This window comes from Artibeus jamaicensis, unplaced genomic scaffold, assembly GCF_021234435.1.
Source record: "Artibeus jamaicensis isolate MK-2021 breed Jamaican fruit bat unplaced genomic scaffold, CSHL_Jam_final contig_497, whole genome shotgun sequence".
In the NCBI taxonomy this organism is placed as follows: Eukaryota; Metazoa; Chordata; class Mammalia; order Chiroptera; family Phyllostomidae; genus Artibeus; species Artibeus jamaicensis.
This window is the reverse complement of record NW_026521863.1, coordinates 1352143-1376111: the sequence shown is the minus strand read 5'-3', so window position 1 is coordinate 1376111 and position 23969 is coordinate 1352143. Positions and strand designations below refer to the sequence as shown.

The 23969-nt window shown below is 61.9% G+C and overlaps 1 protein-coding gene across 1 annotated transcript in view; it reads right to left on the bottom strand.

Moving 5' to 3' along the window:
• Positions 1-7078, bottom strand: part of RPS6KA2 (ribosomal protein S6 kinase A2) — a 154837-nt gene extending 147759 nt beyond the window's left edge. Inside the window, exons 1-2 of the mRNA XM_053668717.1 lie at positions 6776-7078; positions 3363-3422 (exon numbers count right to left, since the gene is read on the bottom strand). Of these exons, the coding sequence (XP_053524692.1) occupies positions 3363-3422; positions 6776-6838 (123 nt within the window). The 5' untranslated portion in view covers positions 6839-7078. The remainder of the gene's footprint in view (positions 1-3362; positions 3423-6775) is intronic.
• Positions 7079-23969: the final 16891 nt, after the last annotated feature.

Here is a 23969-nt window from a genome sequence, read left to right as displayed (position 1 = left end):
GGCCGGCCATGCGCTGCTGGGGTCCTTGGTGTGAGCGCAGAGGGGGGCCGGGCATGGAGGCACCGCAGGGCGGACCAGGGCGGCCGTCTGGGGCACGGCGGTCCTTGTCATGCTGCTGTGCTCCCACAGGAGGGCACCAGCCATCGCTCTGGACCCCCACCTGATCCCATCAGCCAGGTCCTTCTCCCAGCACCAGGCCCATTGGGGAGAGTCGGCGCATCGGGGAAGATGTCAGAGGGAAGGGCTTTGGTCCAGTCACTCGTGGGCTCCCTGCTACCCTCAGCAAAGCGTCCCATCTTTGCTGCCTCGGTTTCACCCCCCAAAGCCCAGCGGGAAAGGAGGCGCCCCTCCCACCCCCGGTGCTCAGGAAGGTTGGGGTAGGAATCGGTGTCCCTGGAAAAGCCGGGTCCCGCTGCCTCAGGTCACTGGGTCACCTCTGAAACGCGTGTAACACCGTTCCCACAAGCACCCAGCCAGGACTCTCTGAAGCACCCAGATGTGACCTTCTGGGTGCTTCACCCCTGCTGACACCCCCTGCCATGCGTCCCAGCGCAGGGCACACAGCTCCCATCGGGCATTTTGTTCTGTAATTAGCGAGGCGACCTCGGCACAGAAGGTTCTGCATCCCGGGCTGTGACGGCGACCACAGTGTCTCCCGGGAGAACCTCTGCTTTCCAGAGGAGACCACCCATGACGTCACTGCCAGCAGGAAACCACGCCCCCCCTCTGGCCGGGGCACCCACACAGGCCCCGAGGGCCACTGGGTCATTCACACGCGGGAGGCGGTGCGTGGTGAGACGTGAACAATACGCGTGTGAACGGTGACCTAGTCCAGGCGCCGTGGGTGACGCAGGCCCTGGCAGACAGGGGAGCGGGGTTCGGGGGACCGTCCCGTCAGACTGCGGTCAGCACCATCACCGTCCCTGTACTCGAACGGCACTGCTCCCAACGGCTTCGTTAGTTCGGAGAATTCACTGTCCTTCCCATCTCGTTTCTCTTCAAACCAGGTTTCCTTTCCTTTTTCAAAGGAATGAGGAAACCATCTGTCCAGATTCCCGGTGGGATGGGGAAGAGAGAGCACGTTGGAATTCACAGGCGACCTGTCCTGGACGACCCCTCTCCCACGCCCCGTAACCATGAGGTGAGTCTGAAGGGCTCCGGGAACACCCTCGGGCTGTTCTCCTTTTCATGCACGAGGGCCCCTCCTGTTCCCCCATCTCCACTCTCCCCGAGGGGTCCAAGCCTCTGCCACAGAAAAGCCAGGACAGTCACGGACGGAGGACCCAGGTGTTCAGGAGTCACAGAGCACCCGCCCCAAGGCCCGGTCCACTGGTCCCCCTGGTCCCCCTGGTCCCCGAGAAGAGCAGATGCCGATGGGGTCAGGAACGGCAGGGAGAGCCCACGCGGCGCCGCCTGCTTCCGCCCGCAGTCACGCACCGCTGCTTTCCAGGTGCTTCGCCCACAAACGCAGGGACGGCGCGTCCGCAGAGCCCCTGGAACTGGCATGGAATTCCCTTCCTTCTTTGACTCAGAGCTGAGGCGATCTGGACGGTCTGCCACCCAGATGCGGTGACACGGTGACACCAGGAAGTAGGAATGACTCCCTCTGGCCACTTTCCCTTTCAAAGGCACCTTGGAAGGGGTGGGTGGACTTTGCTGCATTCCTGCAACAAATGAGCGTCTACGTTCCCGTCAGAAATGTGAAGCATGAGGCCTGGCCGGTGTGGCGTACTTGGTGAGTGTCATCTCGTAGACCAAGGGGTCACAGGTTCCATTCCCGGTCAGGGCACGTGCCTGGGTTGCGGGTTGGGTCCCCGGTTGGGGGGTGTGTGCACTGATGTTTCTCTCCCTCTTTCTCGCCCCTTTCCCCTTTCTCTGAGAGTCAGTGAATGTGTCCTCGGGTGAGAATTCTTTTTAATGTTAAGACAACTCGAGAGCAGGCGGTCTGAGGAGGTGGAGGCTGTTATGGGGGAAAGACGCTGGGTGTGCAGGCCCCTGTGGGCCGCGGCCGCGCTGCCGACCCAACCGGCGGGCCCCCCGACAGTCCACACGTCTGCCTTGGCCGAGAGCCGCACGGCCTGCCTCCTGAGGCTAAATTGCCCCACTAATTTGCCTGCAGGAAACACACCAAAGGTTTCCTGGAAACCAGAGTCTCCACGAATGCCGAGCAAAGTGTCACTGGAAGTGACAGACCGTGCTCAGCTCCTCAGTGACCCTGGGCAGGGGCCCTCCTTCATCACTCCCCCTGCTCCTGCGCAGGAACAGAGTGAAATGTGATTTTTCAGAAAAGTCACAGGCTCAGATGCCTCATCACCCCTTCACCTCTGTGGAATCGGCAAGAGTGGGGCTCCCCTCCGCCCCCAGGGGTGCCCGGGGCAAGGGCCAGGGCCGCCCGATGTTTCGTTCGGGAACCCAGGAAGGCCGCCGCGTGGTTGGAACTGAGCCAGCCCCCTCCACGTGCCCGAGGCCCCGGGACAAGGACGAGGCAGCTTTGTGCCGTTCTGCTTTATTTAGCCAACATCTGACGCCGTGTGATCACCAGATACGGTGGCTCGGAGCTGACAGCGGGCACTGCTGTGCACGCATTTAGTCAGAAGCGAAGGGCCGGCTCTGGCCCCCAAAGAGTCGGTTCCGCAAGCCGGCTCTGCGCATCGACCCCCGCCTCCTACCCCACGCTACCTGACCCGTTTTTAAAAGTCAACAGGCTCGCAAATCTTACAACGTCGTCGTTCCAGGTGGTGCCTGGCTGGGCACCCACGTTGCTGTCTTCACAACCGCCCGGTCCCCTGTCTGACGTCCTAACTGCCTTCCAGAGAATTCCGTACCAAGTGGCAGGAGCCTGACCTCTGAGGCAGGGCCCTTCCTGGTGTGTCCCCGGGTGGGTTCAGCCCTTTCACTCCAGTTCTCCTACAGAAAGTTCACACCTGCCCTGTGACACAGTCCCGACTGCCCCCACGTGGTGTGAACACAGAGAGGCAGTGCCCGCCACCGCTCTCTCTCTTTTCCACGTCTGTCCACCTCGGGACGCCACTTTCCCGACAACATCCATCTCCTGCCTCCGCTCACGGTCCTCACCCCGTCTCCAGGTGTCCCGACAGCTGCGTCCCCACGGGAGCCCACCCTTCTCCAGACAGGCTAAGGGGCTCCTGCCCTAACTCCCAGGAGGTGGGTGATTTATTTACGCCACCTGTGCCCTGGGGGTTCCGCACGCCTGTCTTTATCGCGAACAACACGCCACTTCTCCCTTAAAAAGCCCACGCGTGCCAGAACAACGACTCGGGGGCTATCACCTTCAAGCATCCACCCCCCCTCCCGCGCCGCCCTCCCCAAGTGCGCAGATGTGATAAAACGTGTGCAGTTACCTCGTGAGCGGTTTCCTCTGTGGTGGGCGCCGAGTCCAGGGTCTGGTCTTCCTCGGTGGTCTGGGGACAGAGAGGGATGTTAGAGGAGCAGGACCACGCAAGTCACAGACGCCACATGTGAGCGCAGCAGGGCGTGGGGGTGGCTTCGAGGTCCCCTCCCCCCACCCCAATTCACTGGCACCTACAGGGAGCTTCCTGCCAGAGATGCGTCCTTCGTACAGCAGGCAGCGGTCAAGGCAGCGAGGTTTTGTAACCACGATTACAAGTGACTAAGTCACCCAAGCGTGTGTTGCTGACGAGAAAAGCCAAAGGACTCGGGTGGGGGCAGGGTTGCCGTGGGCCAGAGGATAGAGACAGAGAAGTCACGGCGAAGGTTGGCAGGGTTTCCAGGGTTCACAGGGCCCCCTGCTGAGCTCAGAGAAGGAATAAATCTGAGCTGGCTGGGTTCTGGCTCACTGAGGCAGGCCACTCAGCGTCTCCGCCGGCTGAGGTCTCGCTCGGCTGCAGCGTCCAGGCCTCTGTCTGCTGGCTGCTTCGTGACCCCGGGCAGAACGCTGGCCCCCAGGCCTCCGTTTCCCCACACAGGAAGTGAGGAGGGACAGCACCTGTGGCCTGGGGACTGGAGGGGACTCGGTGACGTAAGCCCCACAGGCCGCACCCAGCTCAGCGCCGCCGCAGGGCACTCAGCGGCTGTCACCGTGTCCTGCTGCATCTTCCTGCCCAGGAGTCGTAAGCTGCCTGTCACGGCGTCAGCTAGGAAAGGAGACTTCTGGGACCACATTCAGCCCTGCAGAACTTAAAAACAGGGCCCTTCCTTTCTCTGATGCCCGATGACGTCCCGGGGAGACAAGCCGGGCTCTGTCCTCTGAAGAAGCACTGGTCACACTGGCCATCGGACCCTGTGGGCTGGCTCAGCTCTTGCCCCCTCAGCACTTCTCCGGGGCCTGCCCTTGCCTTGGGGACCCCACTTGGGAGATGCACATTTTGCTCAGCAAAGCTCAATGGCACAACTGCCTTGCCAAGCCGGAGTCCTTGGGGACTTTGTGGCAGTCCCAGTTTTAATTAGTACACATTTCTTTGTCAACACACCTCATTAGTGGGCCCAATACGACACCCAGAGCAATTTGTAAAACCACAAAGACTTTCCCTAGACAGTGAGATGAACTTCCCGTGGTCTGGGGGCTGATTTTCATAAAGGGCAGCAGTCTTTTTCGTACAGTGAGCCTCCCGCCTGACTTGGTTCAGGTCCCTCGGAGGACGGACGAGAAAGCCAGCCCTCGGGGAGCAGCTCACGAAGGCCGGTCACGCAGCGCCAGAGCCCAGGGCAGAGGCGGCCAGCCTGGGAGCAGCAGGGCCCCAGCGGGCTGCACGTGCAGGAAGCACGCTGCTGAGCGCAGGGCCCACAGACTCCCCGAGTGCTTCGGGCGGGTTTCACGGCATTTCCCTGGGTCTCCGAGGCTGAACGCACTGTGCCTGCTTTGTCCCATATCATGACATGTGAGTCGGTTCACAGGTGTACGACACAAAACACGGGCAGCACCGGAAAGTGAAACCAGCCTCGGAGTTCCGGAACTCACGGGTGTCACGTCCGCCTGGAACTGGAAGGTCCTCAGGCCCCGACAGGGCACGGGATCGCCAGTCCAGGCCGAGGCTCCCAGGGGAAAGTGTCCCGATTTGCAGGGATCCGGGGACACAGGTGTGAGCCACTCTGCCTGGCAGACCCGCCGAGCAGGGCCCTGTTCTCGGGTCGTCCACACGCAGCCTGGTGACCGCCCAGGGTACACGGGTTTCCCTGTCTGGCTGCACACCCTCGGCCTCAGACCCGGTCACCACGGCCCTCGGAATGGGGCGGCGGGCAGCCCTGCTCTGACGCCCCTTGTGTGACACCCCCTCGGGGCCGTGGTGTGCTTTCAAAGTGTGTGTACTCGTTGTGGGTCCACAGCCGGTTGATCTGCAGAACATGTGAAACACAAGCTGCTCCCAGAGCTCGGCTCAGGGGCAGGAATATCCAGCCGAGTCCCAGGACGCAGGTTCTGAGTCTCCTTCCCTGCTCATCCCTGCCCTCTTCGGGCTCAGCCGAGGCCAGACCCTCCCTGCAGACAGGCCTCCTTCCCAGGGCCCTGACCCGGGACACACAGGGCTCAGTGGCCAGGGGGGCTTCGGCAAGCGCCAGGACACGAGAAGAGACGTCCGGCCCATCATCAATTCCATTAAAAATAAGCATGAGTTGGCCGCCCTGGTAAGTGACAGGCTCTTTCTAAGGCACTGGCTTCAAGGCCAAGGCTAACACAGCGTCGCGTAGACGCAGAAGGACAGTGAGGAGGAGCCGTGAGCCCTGGCTCCCACCTGCAGTGTCTCTCAGGCGGCCCCTCCAGCCAAACCCGCAGGCACCGCCAGCGCGGACCAGCCGCAGCTGAGCGTGCCGGCTCATCCATTCCAAACTTGCTCATCAGCGAGTCTGCCTGGCGTCCCGGCACAGAATGTAACACGGGTGGCACATGCTCTTCTAAAACAGAACCTCTCCTTCAGTTTACAATCATGTCTCGTGGCTGCAGAGTACATACTATAGAAAAGAGTAACATTTAAAACAGGAAGGACTGAATGTACGGTGCTGGGTGTGGGAAACCAGGCGACGGGAAAGCTGGGACTTCCTGGCGCTTGGGTGAGTTGTGAAACGGTCTGTTCTGGAGCCCGGTCGGAGCCGTGGTGAGCAAGCCCGAGTCTGTCTACTAACGCAGTAGGTGTCGGTGTTGTGGGGGAGCCTCGTCTTCCAGGAAAAGCGCGTGCCGGCCATCTGTAACCCAAACCGCGCAGGCCGGATTCCGGGGAGGAGTGGTCCACCTCCCCGGGAAAGCACGCACCACTCGGGGCGGCTCCCGCGCCGGGCAGCACACCCAGGGGCCCAGCCTGCTCGCTCGCTGGGGAGGGGCAGTGAGCACCGTCCCCCCTGACGTCTCTCCTCCCCCTGACCACCCTCCTTTGCAGAGCACGAACCTGGTGGGACTCCTCACGAAACGAGCCCCATTTGTTTGCCATCTCCTTTCATCCTTCACTGTGGCAAATGGAGTTTCATTTGCCCACTTGTTGAGGGGGCATCCCAGGGATGCAGGGTGGTTTGGGGGAGGGGGGACTGGGGGACACAGGTGTCAGGGAGCTCGGTCTCCATGCGTGTGCGGGAGTGTATTTACACCACACACCCTGTGTTCACACGTGTGTGATGTTTACGTGTATGTCTGCACGCGCATGTTGTGTAACATGATGTGCACACCTCTACACCTCCAATACCCAAGCCTCTGCCACACGGCTGTCAGCCTGCGACCCTGAACTCGCCGTGGCAAACACACACCACACCCACGGGAGTGGGGGTCTCCCGGGATCTGAAAAACGGTCTGTCCCCCCCCCCCCACGCTCACCTCTATTTCCATGGGCTCCACCTCTATCTTCTTCCATAGCTCCAGCAGCTGGGCAATCGGCATCTTTCAAAACTTTCCCTCTGGTCACGTCCAGACAGCAAGGAAGGAAGCGGAGGCACCAGGCAGCCCCCGGCTGGCCGGCCGGATCTCAGAGCCTGGGGGCAGAGGCCAGACCCCTCGGGCCGAGGGTCCAGGGCAGCAGGAGCCCAGGGGTGCTCACTATGGCTGCAGAGCCCGGCGTGTCCTCTCCCCGCCAGCCCGGGGCTGCTGCTTCCCGCTCGCTGGCTCGCTCGCTGTCTTGCTGAGGCTGCGGGAGGAGGAGGAGGAACTGCTGCTCAAGTATCTGGGCTGCGCCTCCGGCAGAGAGCAGCCGCCTGGCTGACGGGCAGCATTGAACCGGGTTCCCAGCCTGCCTCCCCTCCCCCCACTATTTTACCTTAATGGGCTGTAAATGGTGGGTGAAAGTTGGGTCTGAGGATGCGGCTGCCATAGAAACTGCATAGCAACCGGGGGCTGGGGGAGGGGCGGGGAGCCCCCCCTGCAGGTTCTGCCCTTCTCCCCCCACATCGTGCACCCACCAGGGTGCACACTCACGCACATGCACACACACACACCCCTTCCTTTGCTTAAGACTCTGAGCCCACACGACCACCTTCAGGTACAGGAATACGAAGGGACCGGGCGAGGAGCCAGGTGCCCAGGGGCGGCTATCGCTGCGTTAACACTAGAGCGGCCCCTGCATCCCTGCTTTGCTGCCCCCCCCCCCCGCCTCCGCCCCACCCCAGTCGGCCTGTCCACACCTAGGAGATCAGTAACGTGAAATCTAAGGAGTGGGGGACAGGGCGGGAGCCCTGGCTGAGGGTCTGCCCCCGCCCCGCCCCCGCTGCCCCGGGCTGGCCCTGAGGCAGAGCTCTGGCCTTTTCCAGCCCTGGGGCTGCGGACCTGGGCTGGGGACAGAGCAGGGAAGGGAAGTCGCTGTGGAGCCTCCCAGGTGACAGGGTCTGCCGAGGTCAGGGCCGGGCTTTGGGGAAGGAACCTTCACCGGAACGACCCAGCTACTGCGGATTCCCACCCCGTTTCACAGAGGAGAGCAGGTCAGGGCTGCCCGGGCAGGAGCTGGCCGGCAGCCAAGCCCCCAGGTGGCAGAACCGGAAACGCATCCTGTTGGGGCTGAGTCACGTGGGCACCGCCTCCCGGGTCTGGCGAGGGGGGCTGTAGGGCAGTGTTCTGGGGGGGGACTCCCATTTCTCTCTCTTCTCTCTCTCTCTCTGTCTCTGTCTCTCTCTCTTGCTCACCTCTCTCGTCTTTTTCCTCACCCCATTTCTGTCTTAGATTAAAAGTTGTGTGAAAACGCACTCATCCCCCCAGACTTCTGAGTGCTGATCTGGCACCACCTCCTGCTCCCTCCTTTGGGAAATGGCGCTGAAGCCCAACACCAGCTAATGTTGTTTCCGGAGGGCGTTCATCTCCACAGCAAGTGCCTTCAACCCGGAGAAAGACATCTAAGGAAATGGCTCGCTGCTTCCTAAAATGATCAACCCTCTGTCTTTTTCATCGTTACAAAATCACTAAGTAACCTAGTTAATTAGCAAAAAAAAAAAAACTAGCCCAAATCTCATATATTTTGTATTTCAGAGCAAAAAATATAGAGTGAGTCAGACTTAACAACAGAGGTTTCTTGTGTTGATTTAAGAATCTCTTTGTGGCCGGTAGGTGGACAAACGGCCTCAGAGCAGGGATGGTAGACCAGGAACCGAGGATCACCTGCAGAAGCTGGGCAAACAAGTTTTGCAGGGGGGAACCTCACCCCCAGGGTGACCTTCCTCCCCTAGCCTGGGGCTCAGACCCACCCCTGACCTTGCCTCCCCAGGCCTGTCGCTCACCAGGGGTTTAGACCCCCGTGGAGGAGGAGCAAGGGGCCCAAGTGTGGCCTCCTGCGAGCCTAGGGGCTGGCAGGACCACTGCCTCAGGCACGACCCGAGGGACAACGTCTGGGCCTCCCCGCGGTTCAGCTCCGGGCCGGAAAGCAGCCACACCAGACGCAGCGCCGCAGATCTCAGGACCCGGTGCACCGGCGGGTGACCCCCTGCCCTCGCGCCGCCCAATTGGTGGAGACCAGGACCCGAAAAAGACGCACCTGGAAAGAAAGCTGGTGCATATTCTGCTGAAACTATCCCCTCGGTGGGCCCCTAAAATAACCCCCACCCTGAACCTCAGGACAAAGGACCCAGCCTTTCCCCACGCCCTTCCCCCTTCTCTCCCCCACCCCCTCCCCGAAGCTCCAGAGGCCCTTCTTTTGCTGTAACCGCTTCACTCCTCCCGCCTCTGGGCCTTTCTAAACGAACTCTCTCTTACACGTGGAGTCCTGGCTCTGAGCTCCTCCCTAGCCAGTGCTCCAGGGCCAAGGCCACTGAACCGAGGCCTAATACCTGGGGCTGTTTACCACCCACACCTTTATCTTCCTACCAAATGAGGTCGGTAGGATCTTGAAAATTAGTTCCACTCAAAATAAAAACAATACCAGTACTGTTTCTTTGTTCCAAGAGGACTTTCACTGACCCACAGAGCCGAGTGCAGGGGCCGCCGTGTTGGCCGCAGTGAGGAGATAGGGCCTGATCTGATAGGTCACAGGTAGAGTAAAGGGGTTTCTGCGCGATGAAGATAGTGAAACCGTTGATATAAAAAGTGGTGCCGAGGAGGTGTCAAGACTTTTTTCGAAAACACGGAGCTCCTGGAGACAGTGGGGACAGATAAGAACTGGGCTCCTCCTTACTGATGTTCATAAAACTTCCACTTTCTGGAATTTTCCATTCGCGTTCTGAGATGGCCCTCACGGAAGGGAAACACGAGCCTTTCCTTTGGGGGTGTGACGGATGATGACCTTTACGAGACCTCCCGTGACTGGGGAGGGGCCGTGAGCTTGGCCGTGGAGCGGAACCCGGGGCTCGGGCTGGGGCCTCACTGGACTCGGTCGTCAAACACAGAAGAGCTGTGATCGGCCCTGAGCTGCGGGGCTCCCTTGGTCGGGCATCACCCGCAAGGAGGAAGTTCACGGGTTGGGGTTCCAGTCCCTGGCCAGGGCGCACCCGGTCCCGTCAGGGCGCCTGGGAGAGGCACCAGATCCATGCTTCTCTCCCTCTTTTTCTCCCTTCCTTCCCCTCTCTCTGGAAATAAATATACAAAATCTTTTTTTAAAACAAGAACTGTAATTAAAGGCATATCTTAGGAATTGCTGAAAACACAGTTCATGATTTAGCAAGAGTCTCCTTTTAAACTATGCAGATGTCAGACCGCCGAAGGGCTGACCGTGAGCCCCCGTTGCGCAGGTGAGCAAGGCCCCGGGGACACGGAGGTGCTGGACGAGGGGGGCACGCGGTGTCTGCACTCGGGGCTCTGTGTCCTCGTGTCCTCGGCCAGCGCGCTCTGCGTGGTGCCTCGTACACACCCAAGGTCGCCATCGAACAGCCAGCAGCCCCCTTGGAGCCGTTCCCTCTCCCTCGGTTTTTAAACGTGCGGCACTTCCGTGGGCCTGACCGGCTAAGACGCGGCCCCAGGCGTGCTGGGCAGACGGGGCGAGGACATGCGAGCAGGCTGCCTAGGGAACCAAAACCCCGAGTGAAGTAAACGACTTTCAGAAACGACCCAGAAACATGTGCACGGCCTTCAAAGATGCGTCAGGAGCCCTGGTCGGGCGGGTCCGTGGGTTGGAGTGTCGTCCAGCACGGCAAAGGGTGCAGGTTCGATTCCCAGTCAGGACACATGCCTGAGTTGCAGGTTCAATCCCTGGTTGGGGCACATACAGGGGCAACCAAGCTGTTTCTCTCTCACATCGGTGCGGCTCTTTTTCTCTCCCTTCCTCCGTCTCTAAAACCAACAAACATGTCCTTGGGTGAGGATTTAAAAAAATAACCATAAAATAAAATACAGTAGCACCAGGAAACACAAACAATGAGAGGACACTTGTTCTGAAAGGACATAAGGGTTATGCCTGAGAACCCAAGGGCTCCGACTCCGTGCAGAGAACCGAAGAGACCGAGGCTGCCGAGGAAGGGGCGCGTCCCTCAAAACTCTGGGGGCCTGGAGTACCGTCTCCGCAGGAGCCGCACCTCGCAGAGCTGCTTCCCAGGAACCCGCCACATGAGCACCAGCTTCCAAGGAGCTCCCTGCTGGGGACGGTCCTTCAGGAGGCAAACCTGCCGACCAGCTGCCGGGGGACGGTCTCAAGGGCCCCTGGTCTCAAGGCCACCGTGGGAGGAGATGCGTGACTTCAGTCTGGCCCCCGGTACAAATTGTCACTCTCCCAAGTGAAGGGAGGTCTGGGGACCCCGAGTGCTCGCTGTCCCACACCCTGAAACGAGTGCGGGAGACAGCCACCCACCCCGTGGGCTCCGACAACCAGAGGGAAAGCTCCGTCGCCCCCCGAACAGAGGTGACACTGCAGTCCTCGGACCCGGGCCCGCTTCTGCCACGGACACCTGGCGCCTCTGAAGTCCGTCCCCTCGGCATGGCAGACAGAGCGGCGGTGCTGACGTCCCACCAGTGACATGACAATAAGACAGTGGGGAAGAGGGTTCCCGATCCGAGAGGGGGCGCTTGGTGCTCAGTGACAAAAAGGGGTTGACGTCCGTGCTGTGGCAGACACTTTCCAATCACCGAGAGGCTCGCCCTGGGCTGTCCACTCGGGGGGTGGGAGGCCTGGGTGCCTTGGGGAGGGACGAGCATCTTCTGTCTCCAGCAAGGCGAGTGCTCCCCGGTGCTTCGCAGGACTCCCCAAACCTCAAAACCGAATTCTCTGTGATTTAAACGAAAGGGAGTGCTATCCGTTGTTATAGGCTGAATTATGGCCCCCCTGCAAATTTTTTTTTTGTGCATTGACATTCTAAGCCCACAACGTCCCTGTGTGACCTTATTTAAAGTAGGGTCTTCATAGCCATCGTTTCTTCAGATGAAGTAGCTCTGGAGGCGGGTGGCCCCCATCCAAGATGACCGGTGTCCTTATAGGAGGCGGGTGTGACACAAACCCACAGTGTCTGTGCCTCATGGAGACTGCAGTGAGGCCACCGGGAGCCCACGAGCAGCCTGAGCCTGGGGAGGAGCCCAAAACCACAAGGGACCGCAGCCTCCAGAGCTGAGACAACGCATTTCTGCCAGGTAAGACACCCGGCTCGAGGGCCCTGTGATGCCAGCTGAGCTTCCACTCCCCAGGGAGGGTGAGGAGGGTCCAGACAGTAACCAGAAAGCACTGCCACGGTACCACTGCACCACGGTCAGGAGCCAAGGTCCAGGTGAGACCCACCTCCCCGTCCCCAGCGCAGGTCCCCAGGAACAGAACCGCCCTGAGCGCCCTGCAGCGAGGCCCAGGAAGGCACCGATGGGCTCGGGGGGCAGCCCCAGGATAAACCCGGGCCCTGCTTCCAACACAGCGGAGTCCGCAGCTTTTTCCTGAAGAAACTGCTCACCAGGGAGAAGACCAGGCTGAGGGCAGAGCAGACAGACTCCCTGGACCATGAAAAGTGACTCGCACGCCGGAAGAACATTTGAAAACAAGGAGCTTCCGCTGGCAGTCCTCTCTACTAAATTTTTCTCCTGCTGGTGAGAAAAGTCAGCGTGGCCCAGCCTGGGGACGCTCTCGGCCGGTCCAGCCCGCCCAGTCCTCCCGTGGGTGGTGAAGGCCTTCCTCTGGGGCACAGACAGCCCTGGGCCAAAGCTTAGTGCTGCGGGTGCGTGGCTCTGGTGCTGGAGACAGGGGAGGGGACACACACACACACACACACACACCATGCAGACGGCATGAAAGTGACAGAGAGCATCCAGCTGCCTTTTCCAATCCATCATCCTGGTTCCCCACGTGTCAGGCTCCCAGACCGGAGCACCGGCACATGGGAAGGAAGACTCCACGGCGACCAGCCAGCCTCCCCGGTGAGATGGGGAGGGCTAGACGGCCGCCGTGCCCCCTGCTCACTCACCCACCCAGCGGGAACTGTGAGTGAAGTCATTTCCAAAGATTTACGTCGTTCAGCCTCGGGACAAACATATTTGTTCCGACACTTATTCCAGCTTCGGCCACGGATGCCGTGGGCACCGGGACATGGAGGAGAAGCAGCCTGTGCATCTCCCCAGTGCCGGGCCGCCTCCGAGAGCTGCCAGCGTCCCGTAGACCAGGGCTTTCCACTGGGCTTTGCAGGAGCGCCTGGGCCTTCAGGATACCGAAAGGAGAATAATTGTCTCTCCAGTTTTTTTTTTAAAAGCACTTCCTGCTGAACCAACCCAAGTTCCTTTTGTAAACAAATATACTAATGTTTATATACACAGGTTGATTATGTAAGATGACTTTTTAAGAAAAAACAGTGTAAAATCTACAGAACCTGCAGACACAGCGCTGGCTGTGAGGACAAGCCGGGGGTCGGGAGCCCGGACTGGCCGCCATGCGGAGACCGCCCTTGGGCAGCTCTCTGGGTTCCCTCCTTCCGAATGTCCCCTGAGAAAGAAGTGGCCACTGTCAGGAGGTTAGGATGGAGGGAGGCAAGAAACAAATTCGTGAAAATGGCTAAAGACAAACACTAGAGCCCCGGCTGGTGTGGCTCAGTGGATTGAGCGCTGGCCTGTGAACCAGAGGGTCATGGTTCAATTCCCAGTCAGGGCGCATGCCTGGGTTGCGGGCCAGGTCCCCAGTGGGGGCACTTAAGAGGCAACCACACACTGAAGTTTCTCTCCCTCTCCTCCCTCCCTTCCCCTCTGTCTAAAAATAAATAAATAAAATCTTTTTTAAAAAGACAAAAACTAGAGCCGGTGATCTCCCAGACTCCCCACGAGGCCACACTAGACTTTGGAAGGAACTAGAACCAGTCAGAATATGTTCTGACCTCAGAAGATTAAGCATCGGCATGAACGGCACTTGGTAAACTCTTAAAACCCTGGGGCTGTCCCCAGTAGCTCCCCCTAGTGGACAGGCGTGGAGGGCCTCGAGGCGTGCACCGTGGTGGCCGCTGTGGCCTGGGATTGATTCCCTTCCAGGAAGAAACGTTGGACATGGGGGGCGGTCCTTGGAGTCCACAGACCAATCGAGCTCCTGGGGAGCAGGAACCAAGGACGGGAATTTCCCACACGAGTGCAGATTCCCAGGCACAGGTCGCGTCTCCTCCCACAGGCCCGACTCCGCATCTGGGGTTCGCACAGACTTGCTCTTGATTTGATCTCCCACATCTGCTCTTCTTAAAACATTTTGTTTATTTATTTTTAGGGGGAGGGGAAGCCAGGGAGAAAGAGGAGAGACATCAACGGGCTGCCTCTCATAGGCGCCAAGACCAGGGACCGAACCCACAACCCAGGCATGTGCCCTGACTGGGAATTGAACCGGCGACCTTTCGGTTTGCAGAACACTGCCCAGCCCGCTGAGCCCCACCAGCCGGACCTCTACATCTGATTTTTTAAAGCTGAATGCTTGCTTACCCTGTGGGGAGAACGCAGCAACAGAATGGACAAGCTGGCCCTGACCCTCACAGCCTTCCACGAGCAAAGCATCTGCTGAAGTGCTCGGGTCAAGGCCGGGCCGGAACAGTGAGCCTGGCGGGCGTGCCCGCGTCGGGGCAGAGAAATGAGAAGCACGAACGGAACAAACCCGCTCCCGCAGGACAATGCGCTAACCCACGGAAGGATGCCACACCCGCGACGCACACACTCCCTGGCACTAGTGCTGGGTGACCTCGAAGGTGCACCACACCCCCGCTCCTGTGCAGGTGAACGGGAGGCGCAGGGGCAGGTGCCGTGGGCAGCACAGGCCACTGACCAGGCAGCGGCAGAGCTGGGGAGTCCGGGGGAGGTTTGAGGGACAGCGGCCCAGTGACGGCCCCCGGGGTGGGGCACACAGGCGGCCACAGCTGGCCACTGTCCCTGCCTCGTGAACAGTGACACAGGTTTATGAACGTGAAGCCCGGCTTCAACAGCCTCCCGGAGGACAGGTCCTCCTGCCTTCACCAGGCACCCTCGTGGCGCTGGGCACAGGTCGGTGACCCATAAACGAGGGCTGGCCGTGTGCCGAGGTGAATCTTTAAAGTAACAACAAAATGGTGTGTGTGTGCACACAGGAAGGTCACAGACTTGTCCCGGGGTCTCTAACCTCTGTGACCTGGACCTTGGACCCTCTGAGCAGAAGGTGTGCAGGCACGTGAACCTCCGGGTTCTCCCTGTCAGGCAGGACCCTCAACTGGCCCCCGAAATCTCGGTGGCCAAGCGAAGCACCTGGTTCGCATTCAGTCTTTGGAGCCCTTGCCCAAGAAGAACCACTGAGGCTTCAGGGGCTGGACCCAGCAGAGGGAAGGCCAGCGGGACTGGACCCAGTGACCCGCCTCCCAGGGTCGGTGCCCGGATTATCGATCCCACCGAAGCGCTGTGACGATTCCTGCCCGTGCCCCCACCCCCCATCTCAAACACAAGTTCTGTGAGATGAACCATGACTTGCAGTCTCGAGAGCACCGGTGACGGACTCCTCGGAGCAGGGCGCCCTCCCGGAGAGCACGTGGTTCTCTGCAATGAACGACCAGGCTATACTGTTTGAGAATCGTTCACCCTAACCTTGAACTCTCAGGCTAGCCTGGGAGTGAAGTGGGGCATGTTTCTTGTGAAGACAAAGAATCTTGGGGACAGCCCATTCTGGTTGCTCCCCCAAGTCCCCAGGGGACCCCCACACCATGCGACAGGGGGGCATGTGGCCTGTGGCCCCAGGTGGGGCAGATGCAGCTCCCAAGTCAGGCGGGTGGGGCACCCGGCACCAGGGCGGCTCACATGGCTGCAGCGGGAGCCTGGGGCGCAGCCACGGCGTCGGGAGCCCGGCTTGCCCTCCGTGCACCCCAGCCCCGTCTTCTCCTAACCACCATCCCAGCCCCCACCTGCCCGTCTGTGTTTCCTGCCTCTGCATAGGCTCCCCAGGATGGCCGCAGATGCCCAGAGAAGCTGCTGGCACCTGAAGAAGCAGACGGCTGGGCAGTGGGAGACCAGAGAGGCCCCCAGTGCTGTGTGGTCATCCAGTGACTGGAGGGAGACCTCTGCAGGCCCCTCCCAGCTGCCGCTCTGGAGTCCAGCCCAGCGTCCACACCACGACCGTGCCCTGGGGGCCCGGCCCGAGCCGGCCCACCCGGAGCCCTGAAGGCGCGGGGACAGGGAGGCACCTTCACGCCGTCCTCCACCGACAGGTGCAGCTCACGGGGTGCACAGGCCTGAGCTCTTTCATGCAGACACTGCGTCTCAGCTCTTTGAGACAAGCCGCAGCGCCTCTGATTCAGCGTTCCATCCGGTGTTTTTGCTCGTGTTGATTCTCTTTAAAAGCAGGCTTTTGTCCCTCGTGCTGAATGCTTTTCCTCCCACAGCTGATTGCCGCAGCCTTTTAAATGGCAATTCTGTCAGCCCGGGAGACTCTGCTCGGCTCGTTGCTCCTCCAGTACAAACAGGTGTTTTCCGGTGGGAGCTGGTGCATGTCCCCTGCCTGGTCACGAGGCCCACCCGGTGCATCCGTGAGACTCTGGTTCTGCAGTGATGTTTCTCGGTGACCTTGGGAAAGCCAGCAGAGGGGAGGGGAGGCGAGGGTCTCCGGTGAGCACACAGGGGCCGGGGCTGTGAGGACGCGCGCGGAGGGCGGTGATGCCCACCTCTGGGAAGGCCACCAGGGGGCTGAGACGGCGGCCCGAGCCCGGCCAGTGCGCTCCCGCCGCGTCTGGGCGATTTGCACGGGAACACAGACTCCCTGACCTCCTGTCTCAGCATGTGCCTCCCCTCCCCAACCAACACAAAGTCGTGGGTCCCTGGGCCGCCAAGTGCTGCCAGGCAGGGACCATGGTCACAGTCGCAGGGAACGGGCTCAGGGCAAGCCTTCCCACCCCATTCAGAGGGAGGGCCGGGCGGGACCCCAGAGGGCGGTGCTGTCCACTCTTCGGGGGGCAACGTATCTCAGCCCCGCCCAGCGAGGCAGCACCCTGCTTTGCTGAGACCACCAGCCACGCCTGGGGCCTCTCCCGTCAGCCCCGTCCCTGTTCCAGTGCGTTAGCCTCCCTCCGTCCCGAGTGCAGGTCTGCGGGCCAAGCCGGGCCGGCAGGAGCCTCCCATCGCCACGGCCCCGCCACCCTGGACACATTCACACGCTCGTTTGTGTGCCCGGCGCCGCACACACCGCTGGCCAGGTGTGAGATCTGAGCACGAGACACATTTCCTGTCCTGGGCACACTTGTGTCGGAGGAGCAACGAGAAACCAGTGAGTTCTCCACGCGCGTCACCCGACCACCACCAGAGGGTGGACCGGGGGTGGGTGTGGGATGCAGACAGCGCAGCAGCTCTCACGGGAGGACCCGGAGGTGGGGGAGCTGGGTCACGGCCGTGCGGAGAGTGTCTCGGTGGGGTCGGTGGGGTCGGCAGGGTGAGGCCTGCAGGCCGTGCGTGCTGGGGCGTGAACTGGGGTGTGAACCCGGCGTGCACTCAGGCGTGTGCTGGCAAGTGCAAGAGGCAGCAGGAGGGGCCCGGCCCCCGCAGACGGCAGCGGTGAAGCAGTGGGAGCAACAGGAAGCCGGGCTTCCTCCTGGCACCATCGACCGGCACCATCGACAGTCATGGGGGGACGCTCAGTGCCGTGAAAACCCTCCCCAGTGCCGGTGTCCTCACACCGACACAAGTGTCCATGCCCAGTCCCCTCCCGCGGGTGCCGCCCCTCCCTCGGTGGGCAGCCGTGCCCTGGGGGGCTCCAGGATGGGCCAAAGGAGCACCTGCCACGTGTGCCAGCAGCCGACCCCAGTCCAGAGTTGGCGTGAGCTCGAGCCCTGGAAAGACGGCTCCCCGCCCCAAGGCAGCGGAGCCCCACAGCTGTCTGTGGACCGGACAGCCAGGCTGCGCCCCCGGAAGGGGAGCCCCGAGGCCGTGCAGTGATGGGGACCCCTCCACCTCCATCGCCCTCACCGAGCCCTGTGGGGGCTGAACACGAGGATGGTCTGTGACCAGGTGGAGGGTTTTTATATCACACTCAGCTCGACAACCTTAACTTACTCTAGCATGGACGGCAGACGTGGTTCCGACTTCACGTCCTCCCTCAGGACTTACTTTGCCCTGAGGCTTCCCGGCATCCTCCACGGACTTGCGCCCCGTCGTGCAGGTTGTCCGCTACTCGGCTTGGGGGCAGGGGGCGCAGATCTAATGGTGGTGGTGACCGGAGCCTTGTCCTGGGTCAGCCTGCTGTGCACCACGAAGAAGACGGGCAGAGGTTGCTGCAGCCGGCGAAAACGCGGGCACCCACGAGAGGCCCCTTGCCTGACAGCTTCCTCCTTGGCTCCCGACCAGGCGACATGGGCTGGGGCAGCCCAGCATGTCACAGGGTGAGGGGACCAGGAAATCCCAGGCGAGGGTCCCGCTGGGATGCGATGTGAGAGTGAAAGGGGTCGGGGGCGGTAACTTAAATGAGTATGAGAACAGCTGAGCACGTGCCTGGGGTTCCCCAGGGAAGGGGCGCCCCAAGAGAGCTGCCCAGCCTTCTGTCTACCCATCACGGCAGAGAGGACACAGCGCTGAGGGCGACCTTGGCCAGGGGAGGGGTGGGGGCAGGGCAGGGGAGTCGCTGTCTGGGTGCTGACCGCCTGATTTCCAGCCGGTCCCTTCTAGATGTGGGCGTGACACGCTCAGGTCACAGTTCCAGCCCTGAGACGTACGGCTTGATGCTGTATCTCTGTCACAACACAGAACATCCTCTTCTACTGCCCGCTGAGTCCCTGCTCGTGGCCTTGACTGTGGCTGCGGGAGGGCCGCCACCGCGCCCGGTTTCCATGGAGGTGATGACACACCACAGCGTTCTGGATGCGTGGGGTAAGGCCGTGCAGAACACTCGCAGCAGAGAGCACACCCGGGTCGGGGCTTCCGAGATGCCCGGGGGCTCCGTGCAGAGAGGCCGCACTGCCCTGTGCTGGAAACCATGGCGACCAGGAGTGGCAGCATCTCTGCTCAAGAAGTGAAATTGAAGTGGAGGCAGTGAGCGGAGGGACACGTGGTGGCCTGGCGTGACTGGGTGACCCCTGCCGTCCTCAGAGGCCTCCGCCGCTGCACAGCGCCGTGTGGCCCCGCATCTCACCCCCACCGCAAAGGGCCACGTCCTCTCCTCCACGGCAGGACCAGGGAGGGCCTGCGTTTCCCGGCACCAGGGGTCCTCCCCAACTCACGCAGACCAGGCCCTCGTGGGAACTGCTGAGTAAACGAGTCTGTAAGTACAGGTGACCCGAGTGGGACGCCCAGGAATGGCAGAGGACACGCGAGAACCAGACTCTCTCCGGGCGGTCTCCTGTCACCGTCAGTGACGCCCTCGCAGTGCACACCTGCGTGTCCTCACAGCCCGCTGAGGGCGCCTCGTCCCTCACACAGGCCAGACTCACCGAAGTCTCCCCAGCCTCCCGAGGCCCTGCCGGCCTCCCCTGAAGGCAGCGTGCAGCCTCGTCGTCTGTGCCGGTCATGGGTCACCTCTCATCTCCGCTGGGCAGCGCTGCGGCGTCATCTGAATGTGCTGTGTGCCCAGCCTGCAGCGGCTCCTGGAAGGCTGGACCCTGTCCTGTTTCCCGCCCACCCTTCCCAGGCCTGCACTCGGGGACCTACCAACCAAGCCATCAGGACGGTGGCTGCCACTGCTTTCCTCCAAGTCCTCCCACGTAAAAGCTAACCTCGTGCCCGAGCGCCCTCACAGAAACGCTCAGAGTGGCGTTTGCCCACACACCTGGGCACCGTGGCCCAGCCAGGCGCACACGCAAACCTCAGCAGTGCAGTGGATCGGGTGCTGCTGACCAGCCAGACCAAAGGGCGGCCGGGCCCTGTGTCCACCCTGCTGGGCCACGTGGCCACGCCGTGGTCCTACTATTTTACTACAAAATGGTGCATCGCCTGAACCCCGCAGCTGGGTCTCTGTCCCACCCAGCTGCTGTCTCAGGGTAAACGGGGGCAGTCTGGCTTCCTCACCCGGGTGTCTGGGCACCTGAGGGTCGCAGTTTGCCGTGACCTAGAACGGTCCTGGTAAGCAGTGTTGTCGGAGACTTGACACTGGGCCCGGCGGCAGTTCCCACAGCCTTGAGTGGGCTGCACACCCAGAATCTCGCTGTGTTACCAGCCGGCTGGGCTCTCTGCCGGCTTTTCTCTTTAGCGTGTAAACACTCAGGGGCTTCCCGCTACACAAGCAGCTTGCAGCGTGCGTGGCTCGCCCACCCCTGAACAGAGACGTGTCAACGTCCCCAGGGCTCCGTGACTTTTCCCCATCTGCCTGAATCTCGAGTGAACCTGCCCAGCTGTGACAGGCTGCAGGACGCCTGTGTGTGACAGCTAGCACGGTGGCCCGCACTGAAGATAATGCAGTGGCAGACCCGACCTGCTGCACCAAGCTGAAAACCAGTGCCCGGTCTGTGGGAATCGGCGCAGGTCGGAGCTGCACCGCGCTCCACAGGCTGTCCCCGAGACTGTCCAGTGCAGGAAGCCTCGGGGACGGACACAGATCCCGGCAGACGGGGAGGGAGTGGTGTTGCTGTGACGCCCTGGGGGAGCTGAACGGCACATCATTTATGGGTCTCGCTGGTAGTCCGTCTGTTCCAAAAACTCAGGACAGAGAGGGTGTGAGCGCGGCCCCCACGGTAAGGCTTAAAGCAGCCCCCCCACTTCATGGGTGACAAGCCACACTCACCCGGGAGACGGGATTGCCCCCGGCCTGTGGTCATGACCCGAGGCAGTTACCACCCAGGTTTTCTGATCTACGAATGTGGTTGCCCCTGGACATGGGCCACCCGGGCTCAGCACCTGTGACGAGGAGAGGGCACTGAGGACAGCGGCCGGCTTCGCGTGCCTCTCAGGCCCCAGCCCCCCTGCACCCCCTGCTCTGGCTCTGTTGGGCCGAACTCGAGATTTAAGGCAACGAACTGGGACAGGACTCGAATAGGACACAATCGGGAAACTGTTTTGCTTCAAAAGAGTCTCCCATTGTCTTCAGAGCACAGATGGCTGTGAACCCTGGGTCACGGTTCCAGTTTAAAAGGAGGTGCAGGTCCCTGTGGTTCTCGCTGCCTGGACGCAGGGACTGCGAGGCTGGCAGCCCATGACACATGCCTGGCAGACCTCGCGAGGCCCGAGGCCACTTCCCAGTCTCAGGAAGAAAGGTGGAGAAAAAGGTGTCATCCCAAATCCCATTTGCCCTGACGTAAAACAACTGCTCGGGAACTGACCGCATTCCCAGCCCACGGGGGTCTGTCCCGCTGCGTCACCCTGCAGGAGGGGACTCCCAGCTCTCAGTGTGTCCTCAGGGCCACCCTCCGGTGCACCGTGAGCGCACTGCCACCTCGCTGGGGACAGGGCAGTGTCCACGGGAGCCCTGGCCTGCACCGAGCCCTCTGGGGTTTGCAGCTTCCAGCCAAATCTCGGTGCTTGGAGCAAAGCCTCAGTTCAGAGAGCCCCCTGCCCCGCAGCAGCCCCTGTCCCCCAAAGTCCCTCATTCTTTGCAGGAACCGGGGCCCACAGGACAGGCTGAGAAAGAGGCTCACGAGGTAAGAAATTCGGAGGGTGCTAGCCATGGGCAGATGTGACGACACCAACGTCTCAGCCGCCACAGCACCAGCTGTTTGTGCAGAACATGGACGGGGGCGGGGGGCGGGAGGCAGTGTCCACCCACACCCGGGGAAGCTGACCTGCTCCATCAGCCTCGTCCACCCCCCTCTCAAAGGCGCCTCTGGATCGGCTTTGATAGCGAGGGGCCCAGGTGGTGTTTTTGAAGTGCAGATGCCTTCTGTGAGGCCAGGCCGGCAGCTCCCTGTGTTCCTCAGTGCGCTGGGTAACGACTGACTCCTGTTGCTAGGTAACGGGGCCAGGGTTCTACCCCTCGAGGCTGTGGGGAGGATTCAGCAAGAACCAGCCGCCCGAGAAATACCCAGGACGCGCCTGTGGGCACTCACCGTGTGTCACACCGCACCGTGAAGCACAGGACACGGAACGTGTTTGCACGCTGGGGGCCTCCTGCTCCCAGCGGCACCTGTGCAGAGCGACCGCCTGTCCTTCTGCCTCCTGCACAGAACAAATGAAAGAGAACAAGGAGTTCGGAGGCCTCGGGTCAGGGGAAGGAGCTTCGCTTTGCGCAGGCAGTGACTTGAGGTGTCTCCCGAGGGACTGGAGGCCCCGCCCAGGGCCGCCTGCCTGCTCCGCGAGGCAGCAGAGGGTGTGGCCGGTCCCTGTGCAGGAGGGCAGGGCCCCTGGACCCCTCGTCCAGCTGTCCCTGACGGGGGAGCTTCTCGATGACACGGGCCAACGAGCCCCCTCCCTCTTCCAAGGCCACGCCCATTTCTCTGCTCTTCGTGACCGAGAGTCCTCAGCGACGAGCAGGCGTGTCCACGTGTGTCTGCCCGTGTGCACGTTGGCTTCGCCGACACGGGTCAGAAACATGGGTGGAAGATCTACTCGGGGGGCAGGGTCGTTGAGTCACAGGTTCAGAGGGCAAGGGGCTCCTGGTGCCAGCAGGCCTCTCCCCCCGGGCGCCCCCCCCGTGAGACCCCCCCCGTGGGCCCCCCACCACGAGCATGAGGCCCCCCCAGCACCCCGAATCCTAGAGCCGGCCCCTCAGGTGGCATTCAGGTATGTGACCGACGTGGCCCCGCCCCTGGCTGTTGGGGACACGCAGTGACTGGCCGATGTTCCACTTTGGGCTGTTCTGACGGATGGGTCACCTTCGGGCCCTTTGTCCCCTCAGCTCTGGTTGGACCCGAGCGAGGCCCCGCCCCGTCCAAGCAGCGGTGTAGGCGCCGTGGCCATGCAAGGAGCTCTCCTTTCGGGGGGAGCCCGGACCGTACCCCAACCATCGGAGAGCAGAGAGGGCGGCGAGCGGACCGCCCGGCTGGGCCAGCCAGGTCTCCAGTGCTGCGCCAAGGGGCCCACCGACTCTGCAGACTCTTCCACGTCAAAAGTGAACCGGGACGGCGGCCGCGGCATTTCTGCTCCCTGAAAAGAGGGCTGTGAGTGTGCGCAGGTCCACGGGCCCGACGGGCTCGGGGCGAATCAGCGCCAAGTCAGCGAGGCCCGCGGCTGCCCCGACCCGCACCCGGTGCCTGCTCCTCCAAGCCCAACCGCTCGAGCCTGGAGCGCCACCTCTGTCCTTCCAGTCAGTCAACTAGGGAGAAAAAATGGACTCCCCCCTGGAAAGAAGGGGCAGAGTCCCAGTGCCCGTCGCGTCAAGGGTCCGGCTCACCCCACAAACCACGACACAGACCTGTGTTCCCACGGAAACACGCGGGGCAACTCACACGTGTGCCGCCGTGCCCCCGTTTCGGCCGCGCGCCCGACCACCGCCGCTTTCTCTCGCCGTCTTCGGGTCCCGCTCTGGGCGGTGACGAGTGTGGCCAGTGCAGCCGAATTCCCGAAAGCTGTTCACGGCACAGTCGCAGTCTCCTGTCCCCCTGGACTGACCTCTCCGTGTTCCTGGCCCCAAGTCCACTTGGCCACCGCAGATGAAGACAGACAGACGGGGGACAGCTCACTGCTCCCAGGCAGAGCCCCGAAAGGCCCGGGGAGGAACCAGGGCTGCCGTGGGGACAGGGACCAAACAAACCCCGGTGCTGCTGTGCAGGGACCGAGGGACGCGTGCGAACGCAGCACAGGGTCAGGTGACACGCCACCAGCCTCTGGCCCGAGTCACCGACGCGGAGGGAAACAGGTGGGAGTGAGAAACCTTCATAAGGGAGACAGAACGAAGAGAAGTTACGAGTGGGACTTGCGGGTTCTACCCGGGTGAGAGTGGACGCTTCCGTGGCCAAGCTGGCGCAGAAGGTCTCACGGGGAAGGCAGAACAGCCCCTTGAATGAGCGGTGACTGCCCGAGGGCTGGGCAGCCGCTGGCACCGGGGGCTCGGCTGTGACTGCACAGGGGCCCTGCCTTCCCGCCACCGCGAGTCTCCTGGACATGGGCCGCTGCCTCCTCGGGCCGCGGGGGAGCCTCAGGGCTGGGGTGCCCAGGCGTCTCACCGTGTCCCTGTTTCCCCATGGGTCATGGTGTCCTTCCACCATCCCCACGCTCCCCTCCATGTCAAGTTCAAGGGGCCTCTCTCCCCAGATGCTCCGAGGCACAGGGATGGGCCCTGCCAGCCCTCAGCGCTGCCCCGGGCTGCTCTGCCCCTGGCAGGTGCCCGCCTGCCAACACCCTTCTGTCCACTCCTCCCACGGCCCCT